The following is a 15620-nucleotide window of genomic DNA, read 5'->3' as shown; positions in this document are numbered from 1 at the left end:
AGACCAGCACATAGGGGTCTCCTTCTGTCCTTTTCTGATCTAAAAAAGCAACAGGAGTTACAGTGTCTAGGTGGCCACACCTCCGCTGTTAGAATTTGTCTCAGCAAGAGAGAAATAGCAAATAACAGGAATAAGTGAGTCATAAAGTAGGTTGCCCTGTTTTTAAAATTAGTGGAGAGTTTGAAACAATTAAAATTTGCTAATAATAAGGCCGTGTTGCTGGTGTTCTTTTTGGGCTCCCTTACTCAACACCTTTGACTTGCTGACATCCAACTTTCTGGCAGGTTCACAAATTTATCCGAGCATAATTGAAATCTAAAGTGGATTTCTGTACAGTGACTCTTGTTCCCCACCTTGAACGTCAGTATGAAACGTAAGCCACAGAGTTCAGGGTGAAGGCGGGGAGACTAACAATTTCTGGAAATGATTTAAAGGGGGTGCGGAGTGAGACTGGGGATGGAGAGGATTGGGGTAAGAGGGTTTACATTTTCATTTGCTACCACTGTGAGCTGTCTGAATTTTCCTCTTAATGGAGCACGTATATTACTTAGATAAAAAATCTTTTAATCCTATTTTAAAAGCACACCACCACCTGGAGTCTGCCGCATGCAGCTGTGATCCCAATAAATGCTCCCTGTCCAAGTGAACTGCTTTGGAAGCGGTCTGAATAATGCCCTTGTGGTATGCAGCCATGCTTCTGGAACTTGAACTTGAACCTGCTCAGGGATCACCTAGGACATCCTATGGAAATGCAGATTCCGGCTCAGCAGGTCCAGGGTGGGGCCTGAGAATCTGCATTTCTAAAGAGTTCCCACCTGAGGAAACACTTAGAGGAACAAAGATCTGAAGGGGAGGGGGATGGTCTGATGGGTGTGGGTGTCAATACAACAGCCTCCACTGAAAATACAACAGCCTCCACTGAAATGGCTAAGTGATCCTTTCCAGGGCATAAACTCTCTTTCTTTCTCCACTACGTGACAATCCTTCCGGGTGACCCAGTGGTACAGGGAAGGCCAGCAGACACCATCAAGCTCTGAGTTGAAACTGGGATTTTAGGAATCTGAGGACTTTTGGCACAAGTGAAAAGAAGACAGTGGGAGTGGGGGAGGTGTTAGCTCAGGAGATCAGATAGGCCTGGAATTGAAAGTGAAAACAAAACCAGGAGGTGAGAAAAGATCACCGGTGAGGCAATTCAGTAGCAGAAGCAGAAGCGACTCTGAACACCTTAGTTCAGTGCCATTTTGGTCTGGACAGCCGCAAGAAACAAAACAAAATTTGAAGCGTGGTCAAGGATACAGAAAGAGAATGGAGTCCAGTCATGAAGAACTGACCCAGGGCAAAACAAACCTGGTACGCACACCCTATCTGAGAGCTTACCCCATGCTAAGATCAGTCTGACATCAAAGCAACCGAAAACCATCAGGACATTCCTGGCTGGAGGAAGTCCTAGCGCCTGGACACTGGAGGTGATAAGAAACTGTCCTCTTTATGCTAATTGGTCAGGTCTGATAGAATTGATGACCCAGGACCTTCAGACATTATCTCAGGAGGGGCTAGGATGACTCCAGTGTTACTAAATGCCCTAGGGGTGGGCCAAACCCTTCATTTCATCTGAGTCACCTCTACAGGACCAAACCCAAACAGGCACCACCCCTGAAAGAGCCTCAAGAGGTCCTGAGTGACAACAGGGCCAAGAAACTGGTGTCCCAGAACTCTAAATCCAAGACAATTCCTGGGCCCTGACCAGTGTGGTTCAGTGGTTAGAGCGCCAGCCCCTGTACCAAAGGTTCCCAGGTTAGATTCCCGGTCAAGGGCATATACCTGGGTTGCAGGTTTGATCCCCAGCGCCAGGTGGGGCAGGTGTAGTAGGTCACCAATCAATGTGTGTCTCTCACATCGATGCCCCCCCTCCTATCCCTACTCCCTCCCTTCCACTCTAAAAAATCAATGGAAAAATATCCTTGGATGAGAATTACCAACAACCACCACAAAGGACAATTCCTGGAATCTCTTTAAATACACACAAATCCAATCACAAGACTATCGGTGAATCTGCCAAAGCAGTCAGCTCAGTCTCCAACACACTGGGAAAAGATTTGTCAAACTCTTTGTCTGGAACAGAGCAGCCGGGACAAGCAGCTGACTGACAGGATTTTTCACTCTTCAGCCTGTTGTTTTGGCACCAAATCAACCGGGATGAGCAAAATAAACAGCACCTTATAGGCTGCTTCCTTGGACAGCTCAGGATCTCATGGTATCAGTCATTAACTGGGCTGAGGACTGGCAAGTGCCCATAACCAGCTCAACCTGCAAAACAGAACTTCCAGCCCACATTCCCAACGGCCGGCCTCTGGCAGGTCTGCCCAGCAAGTTTTACACTGAGGCCTGCCCTCAAAGCCAGCACCCCCTCTTCAACTATCCTGTTCTCTTCGTTGGCATCCTTGGTCTTCCAGCTCCCGAGGCTCAATTCATCTGCACCCAATGCCCTCGCCCTTGGCCATCTGCTGCTTCTTTCAAAGCCTCTCCCAGCTTCATCCCTTCCCCACTCTCACAGGGTCCCAGGTCAGGCCCTTAATAACCGGTTAAAAGGCAGGGCCTCCTCCGCACTTGCAATGCATCCCCACGCCCAGCCCTCCTCCGGGCACCGGCTGCCTAGCACATCGCTCAACTCTGAAAGGCCACTTAATAATGTTGAGCGTTTCTGCTCCACACTTTCCAAGGAAATCGCCTGCGTCATCTTATTTTCTGTTCCCCACAGCCCCATAGGCCAAGTAACCCGAAGCTGAGCGAAGGGGTGTGGCTGGCCCCAGTTCACCCGGCCTGCAAAGGAGCCAGGAGCCAGGCCCTAGGACTCCTCGCGGCTCTAAACATCTCGCGTCCCCTCCTCCTTAAAGTGCAAAGACGCGTTATTCTCAAGCGGACTCGGTTCAAATTCTTCTACCTGAAATTCAAAACCTTCTATCAACTGATTTTCTTCCTTACCCAGTGGATCCTACTTTTCACTATTCCTATTTACTCGGTTTTTTGGGGTTTTTGTTTTGTTTTGTTTTTTTCATTTTCCTCTAATTTGGCTAGTCTCTTTCGTAAGCGCAATAATTATGATTTAGCAGTGCTTTTAACTGTAATAGTAGCTACCATTTCCTGAGCATTTAGAATGTTCCAGATACTATACCAAACTGCTAAATCATCTCACTTTATCATCAAAACAACACCTGGCTACTAAGAGACCTACCAAATTTAATACACCCCCAAAAGAACTCTTGAGTCCCACCACCCCGAACGTGCTTCTCCCCATGGTCTTACCCATCTCATAAATGGAACTACCATCCTTTCATTTGCTCAGGCCAACAACCTAGACATTAGGTTCATTTCTTTTGGTCACATGTCACCCTCCAAGGGCAAGTCAAATCCTGTTGCTGCTACACTTATAGCCCCAAACTGTCTGCTGCTCACCCCATCCACTCCTACCACCCCCAGCCAGCACCACTACCCACTTATACCCAGACTAACTCCGACTGGCCCTTTTTCTGCTTTCTCTCATACGCTTTCTCCTCAAACCAGTCAGAGGGGATGCTTTAAAATGTAAACCTAATCAGAGTCCACTGGAAACGGCCCAGATGTCCATAATAGGCGAATGGATAAATGCACTGCGGTACATCCACGCAGTGAGATATTCCTCAGCAATAAAAATAATAATAATAAATTTTACTGATACACGCAACAACGTGGACGAATCTCAAAAACACTATGCTGACTAAAGGAGAGAATGCAGCATGTGGAATCATTTACGTGAAATTCTAGACTATCAAGCCTAGCCTAGGGTGACAACTTAGCCCAGCGGTTACCTCTGGGGGAAAGGGGTTTGAACGGCCAGGAGCAGGAAGGAACTCTCCAGGGCAGCGAAAACGTCTTGTATCTTGATATGCATTGGTCCAAACGGATCAGAAGTAAAGATCAGATCATTTCACAGTGTGAAAATTACACTCTGGCAATCTGGCCACCATCGTTCTCTTCCAGCTCTTCTGTGCCTGCTCCCCCAAGCCCTGCCTGTCCCCATCTAGCCACAGCGGCCGCCTGGCAGCTCTCGAACCTGCCAAGCCGCTTCTGGCCCTGAGTCTTTGCACTCCCCACCCGGCAGCCTCCCCCTTGGCTTCACTCAGGCCCCAGATCCAGTCCCCTCCCAGAGCGACCTTTCTGGCACACATCTGAAGGGACTCCGCAGGCACTCTCATTTACTTCTCTGTTTTCATTCTCTGTGTGGCACTTACCACTCTCTGTTATTTTCTTATTTACTGTCTGCTTCTGCTACCAGAAAGCAAGCTCTGCAAGAGTAAGGACCCATCTGTCACTGTATCCCCAGCATCTAAATCAACGCCTGGCACATTAAATAACAATTTGTTGAATGAAGGGGAAAAGTTGACAACCTCACGATCACCATTTTACAGCTATGAAATGTGAGGCTTGCAAAGGGTTAAGTAATCTCTCCCGAGGTCCCACAGCAAGAAAGCAGCACATCAGGATTCACACCCAGGCCACCTGTTGGCCGGGTCCACATCTCAACCATTCTGCGGTCTTTTCTTCTTTGTTGTGTACAGTTCACCGGACCTGGGCTGGGCCTCTCCCCTACACTTCCACCCGCCCTCAGCTCATGATGGCTTCTCTCTCCATTGACTTCATGCTTCAGTTTTTCTTTCCCTCTGTATCTGTCTCCCCAGCAAGATGAGGGGCTCCTAATGACTTTCCCTTCCCTCTGTCTCCCACCACACACGTAGGACAGAGCTGGGCGCAGGCACCTAACCAGCACTCGTGAACGTGATCCCTTGGAGGTGGGGGCGAGTCAAGTAGCCCTGTGGGTATGTGCCAATCCTGGGTTATATGACTCACTTAGCTATTTCAAAGTATGCTGACCTTAGCTTCTTGGCATCCTGCCATCCAGTTTCAACACCAGCTTGTTAGGGCTGATGCAAATTAGAGCGGCCGCCATCAGGCACTATGATATTACTCAGGTCTCATTCCTGTACCTCTGGAATCTCCTGCATAACCACAGAAGCCACGCAGAAGACTGCGGAGGCTGAGCGCGCACGATGCATGGGGACTGATCAGGATGGTGTGGAATTAACGGAAACATCCACACGTCTTCCCCTGGGGTCACTTAAGAGAGTACTCAAAACTTCCTCCTAAGGTTAGGTGGTGTATCATTCCAAGTGGATCATTAGAGAGATAATTCACACTTTTTTTTTTCCCAGAGTAAACGCATTCATCTCCTGATTAACAAAATACTGAGCCCTGTGTCCAGGCCTCTGTATGCAAACAGAAGAACCAATTAAAGAAAGCCTATGAAAGCCTTTAGTTAAAGCAGGCAGCAAAGCAACAAGAAATAGAGCCAGGAAACATGCCTTTATAGGCAACTGATTTTTCTCTCTAGATTACTAACATAATGTTCACTTTTAGAATATATCGTAGGGGCTTTTCCTCACTTCACAGGTTTTAACTTGCTGGTCCCACAATACTCGTGCTACCCATGTGAGAATTTAACTCTCATTTGGGGAAGAGGAAACGGTGGTCAGAAGGCCGCATCACTTGCTCAAAGAAGGATTAAAAGTAGGTGTGAGTTCTGCTTGCTCCATCTTACAGCAGAAGTGCAGGCCATCGAACAAGTACTGCAGGTCACCAGGTCCACCGGGAGTTCACGGGAGCCACGCTCAGCTCCAGGTCGGGAGACACTGTTCCAGCCCCAGCTCAGGGATATCCCGGCTGCTGACCACATGGCTTTGGGTAAGTGACTCAACCTCTCTGAGCCTCAGTTTCCTCATCTGTAAGATGGGATTTTCTTCCCTTCAGTCTCACAAGCGAATATGAAATTCACTGTGAACATGAAATGACACATTTATTTAATAAATAGGTATTGAGTAGCTACTATGTATAAAGCAAAGTCCATGAACCTGGAGTACGGAAGGAACCAAAGTCCCTGCTTCATGGAGCTCCTATTGTCATAAAAGAAACAGACAAGAAGTTATTTAAAATATACATGTGATTTCCAAGTATTGATAAATGCTATAAAAGGAAAACAAAACAAGGTAAGATTACAGAGATGGGCTGCTGCTATTTTAGATCCAGGGCAGCGGAGGGAGGTGGTCACGAAGGCTTCTCTGAGAAGCTGGCCCTTGAGAACAGACTGAAAGATTTGATGACAAGCCACGCCAATATCCGGAGAAGAAAAGTGGGCAGTGCAGGGGGTACCAGCAGGCACAATTACATGCCAGAGATGAAAGCAATTCAATATTATCCAAGATTCAATTCTACTTAAATTATCACTAGGTGATGAATTGTCATAGTTTGGGCAGGAGCTACCTGAGCAGAAATCTTCTAAAGCAGTCCATGGAAATAAATGTTAAATGAATAAATAAATGGCAATAGGTATAACATCCCTGTGTACATGAACATACAAGTAAAAAAAAAAAAAAAAAAAAAAAAGGATGAAAATCCAACAGTGTTAAAACTATCAATTATGGAAAAATCTACAAGTGGATGGTCCATAGGAGTCCATTAAATAGTAAGTTTATCTGATATTTTAATACAAGTTTTCTAGAATGAATTGTTGCAAATATAACAGAGGTTTCAATGTCCACTGGAGCTTTATATACTAGGTTCTGCCCAGTCTTCCAGGAACCCTGCCACAGACCCAACATGTATGGTTCTGCCTGGCCTGCAGGACACAGTGTACACCTATAGTCACCCTCCAGAGCCTGGATGGGTGACAGCAGAGCTTCACCCGGATGTTTACAGTGAGGACTCCAGGAGCCAATACACACACTGGGAGACAAGAACTCGGCAGGCTGGCATTCTGCAAGCTGTGACATCACAGGCCCTGCACTCCCCTCCCCAGCATTCTGTCTCTCCTCCATTCCAACCCTCATCTACATCTACTTGGCCAGATACGCCTCCCAGATTCCCTGTTCGCATCCCTGGCCATGTCGTGGGTTCCTCTCAGTACACCTGAATTCAGATTCCCATCTTCTCTTTCAAAAGCCTCATTAAAATTCACTTTTTATAAAGTTGTCCATATCCAATGCCTTTCATCCTGAAAATGGCTGGCAACTTTTAACTTGTTTTTTATAGTTTTTAAACTGTGTCTTTACACACTAGCGGTAGTGTGCCACAGCACGGACGCAGCTCACGGACATGCTGAGTGACAGAAGCCGGATGCAAAAAGAGTTCACGCTGTGTGATGCCACGTATGGGGCATTTAAAAAAGGCAAGACGAACCTCTGGTAATGACACTGGAAGAAGGGTTACCAAGGGTGGGGAGGGGGCACAAGGGGACCCTCTAGAAATGCTCTACAGCTTTTCCTGGGTGGCAATGGCATGGATGCATGCATATGTAAAAATTCACTGGGCTGCCCTAGCCGGTTTGGCACAGTGGTTAGAGCATCGGCCTGGGTTCAATTCCAGCCAAGGGCAGGTACCTCAGTTGCAGCCTCAATCCCCAGCCCTGGTCAGGGCGTGTGCGGGAGGAAATCAACTGATGTGTCTCTTTCACATCAACGTTTCTCTCTCTCTCTCCCTCTCCCTCCCACTCTCTCTGAAAAGTAATGGAAAAAATATCCTCGGGTGAAGATTAAAATAAAAAAAATAAAAAAAACCAGCACTGAGCTATATACAGTACTTATCATTTCAGCACTTTACTGTCTGGTAATAAAATTAAACGTTAAAAAGCGACTTTCCTCTGGATGAAACACTGCTATGTACACACAGGCATTTCCTCACCTCTCTGGCATTTCTGGCACCTCCTACAACCTGAGTAGGGATCTCTTTCATCTTCCTTCCTTCCTGCAGGAAATTCTACTGGGCCAACAGTTACCATTCTTGATGGTCAGCTTTGAAACAATCAAGGGCATGCATCTGTCTGCCCTGGGCCAGCAATAAAGAACGCTCATTTTGCTGCTTTATGGCCTGCACGGCTTCAATGAACCAGAAAAGCCTTTGAACATACCTCTTGATAGGGGGGCAATAAACAGCAAGTGAGAGCAGCGGAATGCCTGAAACAAGTGAAATCCTCCCTGTCAACCGCGCCGAGGAGCAGCCCCTCCACCCCACGAGGAAGTCTGGGAAGGGGGTGCAGGATGGTGCGCTGGAAAGAGAGCCCACAGGGCCCAGCTCGTCCCTGAGCGAGCACTGCAGCTTCAGAAAGCGGCTTAACCTCTTTAAGGTCTCGGTTCCCTGCTAGCAAAATGACCTTCCTTCCCTTGCTCTTAACCCCAGCGAGGAGAATCGAGTGACAGGAGGCCTACGCTTTGGCAAAGCATGAACAGCTGAGACCAGTGGAAAGTTTTAAAAACTGAAATAAAAGAGACGTCTGTGAAACGCCTATGTTCCAAGAACTTTCACATCTGCTAAGTGATTTCACCTTCACAACAAGTCTCTGAGGTGGCACCTTGACTCCCACTTAGCAAGGAGGAAACTGAAACCCACGCAAGACAGCTCAGTGAGTGCCCAAGGGTGCTCAATATGTTGAGAGAGAGAGAAGGAAGGATGCTCCGGGTTTCACCGAGGAGCCAGGTAGCCTGCCGGTTTGAAGCAGATTGGAAGTAGGAAACCGATGACTGGCAACTGTTCCTAAATAGCAACCTTTCTCTCATTTAGAAACAAATGAACTACATCAGAAGCCACTCAGCCTTGGAAATTCGTGTTTTATTGGCACTGTACTGAGTATCCAGATCTTTCATCTGAGAAGCAGATGTTCTGATTGTTCCAAGGTACCTCCCGTGAAACTACATTTTACCCTCAAGACTCCCGATGATGGGTCTAACGCTGTGGATTTACCTGGTAGGCACAGGATAAAATCCTGCCCATGTGGACAGGTAACTAGGTTTCTTAGTGGTAAAACAACAATAACAAGAACTGAACAAAAAAACCCACCGGCGCTGCATCACAAAATGTTATTTGGAAGCATATGCTTCCTAAAACAAAACAGTCCTGGGCAGATTTGGTGCTGTTTTGCCCTATAAACTACTTTCTCGGTTACATAAAACTGCAAATTGCAATCTGAAGGCTTTGCAGGCTTGAATTTCCATCTTCCCTGAAAGTTTATGAGCAAACAGAATTAAATTTGGACCTCTTTCTCTCAGACTTTTTGTATTGTTCCTGCCAAACGAAACATTTTTCCTGTGTGTGTTGGCTCCATGATACCGCTTTTTAGAGAAGTCACCACACATGAAATAACTGTGTGCTACAGACTTACGTGGCTAAAGACTGGTTTTTTTAAAGAACATTTTCTTTACCCCCTCCGTGTTTTGTGCTTTGCTGTAGCAATACTACTTATCTAAAGAATCTACAAGGAGATACTTTTGTTTGTATTTGCAAACCCACAATCGATACAAAATATGCCCTTAAAAAAACAAACCCACTTCAGGAGATGAAAGAGTTATTACTGGACTGTGGTGAGGGATGCACAGCTATATGCGTTTACTCAAAAGCAACTGACTGCACACTTAAGTGTGTGAGTTTTATGACCTATAATATATACCTCAATAAAGCTGTTGAAAAATGTGCCCATGATTCACAGAGTGAGATAGTTCAGATTTTGAGTGTTACAGAAGTTAACATGAGAAGCATTGATTTTTCCTGTGCTGCCAATGTATTTATGGTATGATGGGACAGCGCAATTTTCCACTAACGCAGGGTTTCTCAACATCAGTGCTACTGTCATCGGGGGCCGGATAATTCTTTGTTGTGGAGCGCTGTCCTGTGCATCATGGGATGTTTGGCAACATCCCGGGCCTCTAATCACTACTGGCCAGAAGCACTCCCCTCCCCCCAATTACAATGGCCAAAAATGTCTCCAAATATCCCTGGAGGGCAGAATAGCTCCTAGGGGAGAGTCACAGCTCTAGATGTTGACAAGCTGGGAAAAGAAATTTGTTCTCTGAAGGAGTGACTGACAAATACAAAGCGCTGGGGGATGCTCCCCAACTATAAGGCTTGTTCTAGTGCCCCATTCACCAGCCCCCAGCCAACACAGGGCAGGCACTTCTCTCCTGGTGGCACCTCTGCCTCCACTCCCTGCATATTGTCCAGTCAGTGTTACTTCTAGACTATAAACCATTATTTTTTAAATTAAGGCTATTGTATAGCCCTGTGCCCCTGTGGCTCTCTAGGTATGGCATTCAGCCAAGAATCCAAGCCACCGGGTTTTCCATAAATGCTTTGTGGCCACTGATTCCGCGACAATGAGTAAAGCACCAGACGATTCAGTTTAGCCAGCACGAACCCAGCAATTTTAGGTCCCAGGAACTTTGGGGGACCTTCTCTCTTTTAATTTCAAGGGTGAAGTTCCCATTTTATAGATGAACTAACCAAGGCTCAGAGAAAAACTAAGTAAGTTGTGCCCAAGATCACACAAGTGGCAGAGCTGAAATTCGAGACTTTCTAAGTCCCAAATTCTTTCTTGACCTCCGAGATAAGAGCGCATCCCCCACCCTGAGCTTTAAGGGCTCACCTTGGGCCAGACACCCTGCTGGTTGCCTCATACCTGTTCGACCATTTTAAATCCTCACTGTTAAGCCATGAGGGGAGCATTATTATTCCTACTTTACAAAGAAATGAAGGCTGAGGTGAAGTCCTTGTCCAAGGTCACACAGCTGGATATCCTGAAATTCGAACTCCTTAGTTTGAACTCTGAGCTCTGGCCACTATACCTTACTGCCTCTCAAGTATAAATGGCCTATTTCATTAAGAAGAGTCGTTATGGGGGAACCCAGGAGACCTCAGTTCTTGTCTTCAAGGAAAGATATCAATCAAGAGATAAAGTGTAGAAAAGCAAGCAGGAATTTATTGCCTGCAGCAAAAACACACTTAGGGCAGTGAACCGAGGAAGGGCATGGAAGCAGCCACAGGAGAGCCTGGGCTGGGCTGCGTTGGCTCACTGGGAAGTCAGAGAAAAGGGGGCCTTGGAGACAGGTTCAAGGGGTTAGCCCTGAACAAGCTGCCACTGCCCACTGCTCCCCTGGTTGCAAGTCTCAAGGAGACCCTTAGAGGTTAGGGGACACCTGCCTGTGGGGGAAGGAGAGGGGGAAGGGAATGGCTAGGGCATGCAACTTGGAGGGAGAGCACCCTAGGACCTTTTCATGGGTTTGCAGGGCTGCTCAATTAGGGCAGGCCTATTCATCAGGTTTATGCGGCTGTGCCAAAATGAGATTTATTCTCTTAATTTGTCTGCCCCTGGGTGTGGCTGGCAAATGGCACTAATTGGATTTCTGATATGTGTCTCCCTGAGGAGGGTGATTTAGGCTATTTACCCTCTAGTTGGGGAGGAGAAGTGCAAACCCATTTACTCTTAACTGTCCTTGGTTTAGGGAAGGTAGGATTTACTAGGTGGCTGCAAACTGCTGTCTCAGTTTCCCTATCCCACTTGCCAAGGAATTTTCCTAGCTTCTTACAATTCTATTAACAGTTGGTCAATGGTTTTCATTTTTTTAGTAGATAAATTACACTTTAATTCAAGATTTGGATTTGGGCTCATACACTCACTTGGGGTTTCTTTTATAGCACTAAAACCCAGTCCTATGGGCATCTGTGAGATTCCTAGAACTGCCCTGCATGAAAAATTCCCTCTACCCAATTGTCAAGAAGCAGTCAAGCTAAAATTTCACTACTACTATTCCAACAGCTAATCATTCCTCATTTTCTCTTCTCTAATTCATTTATTCCATCAACAACCACTTCATTTAAAATCTATTCAGAGAGACAAACACATATCAAATAACCACACAATTAAAAATAGTGATAAAAGCACAAAGAAGGAAAAGCAAGTACAGAGGGGTTCAGAAAACTTATAATGGGAAGGCTGGACAAGGCAATAAGGGAAATGCGAGAAATCTGAGATGTGCAAGAAAAGTTGGGAGTTAATTTGAAAGTGAGGTGAGAAGACCTTCAGCCCCAGTGAACAGTATGTGCAAAGGCCCTGAGGAAGAAGGGGACTGTGCACACGTGACCCTGTAAAGGGGCCAGAGATCAGAATGTCCAGGCCATGCAGGGCACTGTGGACTCCAGTAATGAGAAATTAAAGGGTCCTAAGCAGAGGCAGCACTGAGACAGATTTATATTTTTAGTGATCACTCTGGCTGTGTCACAGGCCAGCCAGTGACTCTCTGAAGCAATCTTTGCCAGAGCACAGTTCAAAAAACTACTCTGGATCCTGAAAAACAAGTTTGTTTGTTTCTTTTTTTTTTTTCTCTCGGGGGTGTGGCACACCACCCCAGCTGTGAACTGACTCCCTTCTTTTTGTTTCACTTGTGAAGTTTAAAGGCCAGATCTTTTATCAGGTCTGGGACCTGTTTTTCTTTCAATAGCGCCCAGTAAAGTAACTCATCTCTTTCCAGTCCTTCCTCATTCCCTAATCTCTCTGCCCTCCCTGACTTGCCAAGGGGCCAGTCAGTACCGAAAGGTAGAGCAAAATCTGTTCTTTCGGGCCTTCTTATTTGAAATGTAGAGACAAGCTAAGAAGGAGCCACGGATTCTGCTCTCTTGCACCCTTCTCTCACACCCAGTCAAGCAGTTAGAAATAAATAAATAAGAGCAAATCTGAGATGTCACTCCCGAGGTGTTAAGATCCCTGGATTCCCCAGTGCCCTCTTGGCCACACACACTCCCCTAGCCAATGGAGCTCTAGCTCCTGTTGGCACAGCTCCATGCTTTCATAACTGCTTTCAGTTTCTCCACTACAAGAAGCCTCATGTCGCCCCGCCCCGCTCTGCCAAGGCACTGACACTTCCTCCAGGAAGCCATTCCTAATCCAATGGTGCTCCAGCTCATGAACTGCTCTGCTCTGACTTCCAACAGCCCTCTAAGAAAGCAAGATTGTTGCATTTTTAATTTCATTGCAACTGGTTCACTGCCCACCTTCCCAGGCCCCAACACATGCAACACAGTCAGTAGCTCCAGGAGGACAGAATTTGGGTGTCATAGCTCCGGCATCTAGCGCAATGCCTGACGCCCAGTTGGGACCCCTCTAAATATTTAGTGAATGAATGAGCAAATACAAATTGACACTTTCAGAGTCTCCCAGGCACAGGAAGAGAGGCCTTTATCGAGAGATTTTTCCCTTCCTATAAATTCGATTGTGAATGTGGACATGAAACACTCCAGCCACAAATCTTAGAAAAGGTGCTGCGTCTCACTCTTAGAAATCTGAAGGGCACATATACTCATACAGTTTCAGATAGGACCAAAACTTCAGGGAAAGTTTTCAGATATTAAGGCAACAGCAGGCAATAGGGAGAGAAGGTGCTCGTGGAGCGAACCCAATAAAAAGCCAGGACAGAAACAGTGAGCTGACACAGTTCCTACATGAGCCCACTCTGGTTGCTAAACACCAAGTCCACCCAGCAAATGACCTTGTCCTTGACCTTGCTCTTGATTAGTCTAATGCCCTTCACAGCCAACTCCTGGCCCTTCACCTTTCCTAACGCACACTCCCCACTTTTTATCTTTTTTGCATTCCTTCTTCAGAAATACCAACCATGTGCCATTATTGCTTCACAGTTTCTGTTTTCTTGGTTGAATTCTAAAGGGATGAATAACATCTTGCCCAGGCCTGCAAGAGGGTCTTGCTAGTTGGAGTGTACTCAATGGACTAGCATCACATCTCCAGAGAGCTGGTCAGAAATCTCAGCCCCACCCCAGACCTACTGAATTAGGATCAACCTTTTAACCAGCTCGCCAGGTGACGACTCTGCACATTCAAGTTGGAGAAGCACTGGGCTAGATCCTTTATTCATCCAACAAATATTGACCCAGTGCAGGGCACACAGTAAGTGGTCAACATACACATGAGATGTGAACGGTGCGGGGCAAGGGTAAACACAGGCATCCCACTGCGGTTGAGAGGCTCCTGTGAAATACTAAAAACAGCATGACCGGGGAGAGAGCAGTCCTAGCAGGAATCATCATCTTTACACCAAAATTCAGAAGCGGCCACTGCAGCTCGGGTATGAGAATCTGGAATCTGGGAACTTGACCCTGTTTGCAACAAGCGAGAAAATACAGGGAGGTGTGTGAGTGTGTGAGGTGTCTCTTCCCGGACTCGCCACAGGCCGCAGGAGCTGACAAGGCCAAGTCCCCGCCCCTCTCAGCTGTCACCCTGTCAAAACAAAGCCACCGCTGACAGCGCGGGGCCAGGCTGCCCCGCGGCCGCGGGCAACCCCCCACCGCGGAGCACCGCGCCCACGTCGGGATCCGCAGCTGAAGGGACACGGGGTGCCGAGGGCTCGGGCGGAGAGGGGACCGCGAGAGACGTGTGTCCGCAAACGGAGCGGGAGCGCTCGCCGCGCTGGGCTGTCACCTTGCCAAACGCTGTTTACACCCCGGAGCAGCTGGGACAGCATTTTAACTAAACAAGTAATAATACAATGGTGACGGGCTGTCACCGCGCCGCAGCGCCCGCGGCCCCAGGACCCTCGCCTCGGGCTGTGCCCACCTCCCCACTGGGCGCGCTGCGCCCCGTCCGTCTCCGGAAAGCGCAGGAGTCCGAGAGCCGACCCCCTCCCGCCCCCCAGCGCCTCCCAACGGGACGCGGGGAGAGGACGCGCGGAGAGCGCTCAGGTCCCTCCCCCCGCCCAAGACGTTCCTTGGCCCCGGGGCGCCCGCCACACAGCGAGCGCCGTTCCACTCCCCGGAAGGCGCCCCCGGCGAGCTCCTACAGAGCAACAAAGCCCCAGGGCAGCCCAAGAGCGCGGGTTCAGAGGCAACTCCTCCCAAGGGCGAGGAATGAAAGGCTCTGGGTCCCGGCGATGCCCCCTCTCCCACCCCGACCGCACCGCCGTCCGAGGAGCTAACTGGGCGCGGGCGACAGAGGCACTTCCGCGGTGCAGCCGCCCCAGGCGGGAGGCGGAGGGGCGGAGGGGCGGGGGGGGAGGGGGCGGGGGTCCCGCGGGCCGGGCCGGGGCCCCTCCGCGGTCCGAGCGCCGGGCGCGCGTACCTTGCAGGCGGAGTACACTCCGAGTTTCTCCAGTTTCTTGGCCCGCGGAGCGGAGCGCAGCTGCGCCTTCTTCACGGCGATTCGGGCCGAGCCGCCGCCTCCGGGTCCTTCGGCCGTGCCCGTCGCCGGTCCGCAGGCGCCCGAGCCCCCGGCGGCGGCGGCGCACGGGGAGCCCTGCGGCGGCAGCGGCGGCGGCGCGGGGGGCTGTGGGGGCAGCGCCCCGAGCCCGGCCCCGGCCCCCGCTCCGCCGCCGCCCGGCCCGGCCCCGCCAGCCTCGGACATGCCGCCCCGCAGCCCCGCAGGAGGTGCCGAGCGTCAGGCGCCGCCGCCGCCGCCAGGGTCTCCCTCGCGGGCTCTGGTCTCGGGGAGCGCGAGACCCTCCCCCCGCGCCCTCCCGCCCCGCGCCCACCCCCTCCCGCCCCGCCCGCCCCGCGCGCCGCTCGCCCGGCTCGCCCCGGCCGCGGCCCGCGCTGGCGGCGGCTCCCCGGGAGGGAGGGGACTAGCGGCTCGGCGGTCGCGGCCGCTGCTCGCGCCCTCCCCGGGCCCTGCTCCCCGCGGCTCCGCTCCGCGCCCCGGCCGCGGACATGCTCCTCGGGGCGCGGGACCGAGGGCGCGGGCGGGCGCTGCCGACCTCGGGGACGCC

The 15620-nt window shown here is 49.6% G+C and overlaps 1 protein-coding gene across 1 annotated transcript in view; it reads right to left on the bottom strand.

Moving 5' to 3' along the window:
* Nucleotides 1-15346, bottom strand: part of KAT2B (lysine acetyltransferase 2B) — a 73340-nt gene extending 57994 nt beyond the window's left edge. Inside the window, exon 1 of the mRNA XM_081160207.1 lies at nt 14978-15346. Coding sequence (XP_081016333.1) covers nt 14978-15259 — 282 coding nt within the window. The 5' untranslated portion in view covers nt 15260-15346. The remainder of the gene's footprint in view (nt 1-14977) is intronic.
* Between the last annotated feature and the right edge of the window lie 274 nt (nt 15347-15620).

The sequence above is a fragment of the Miniopterus schreibersii genome (genome assembly GCF_964146895.1).
Source record: "Miniopterus schreibersii genome assembly, chromosome: 15".
NCBI classification, from domain to species: domain Eukaryota; kingdom Metazoa; phylum Chordata; class Mammalia; order Chiroptera; family Miniopteridae; genus Miniopterus; species Miniopterus schreibersii.
This window is presented reverse-complemented; position numbering and strand designations above follow the sequence as displayed.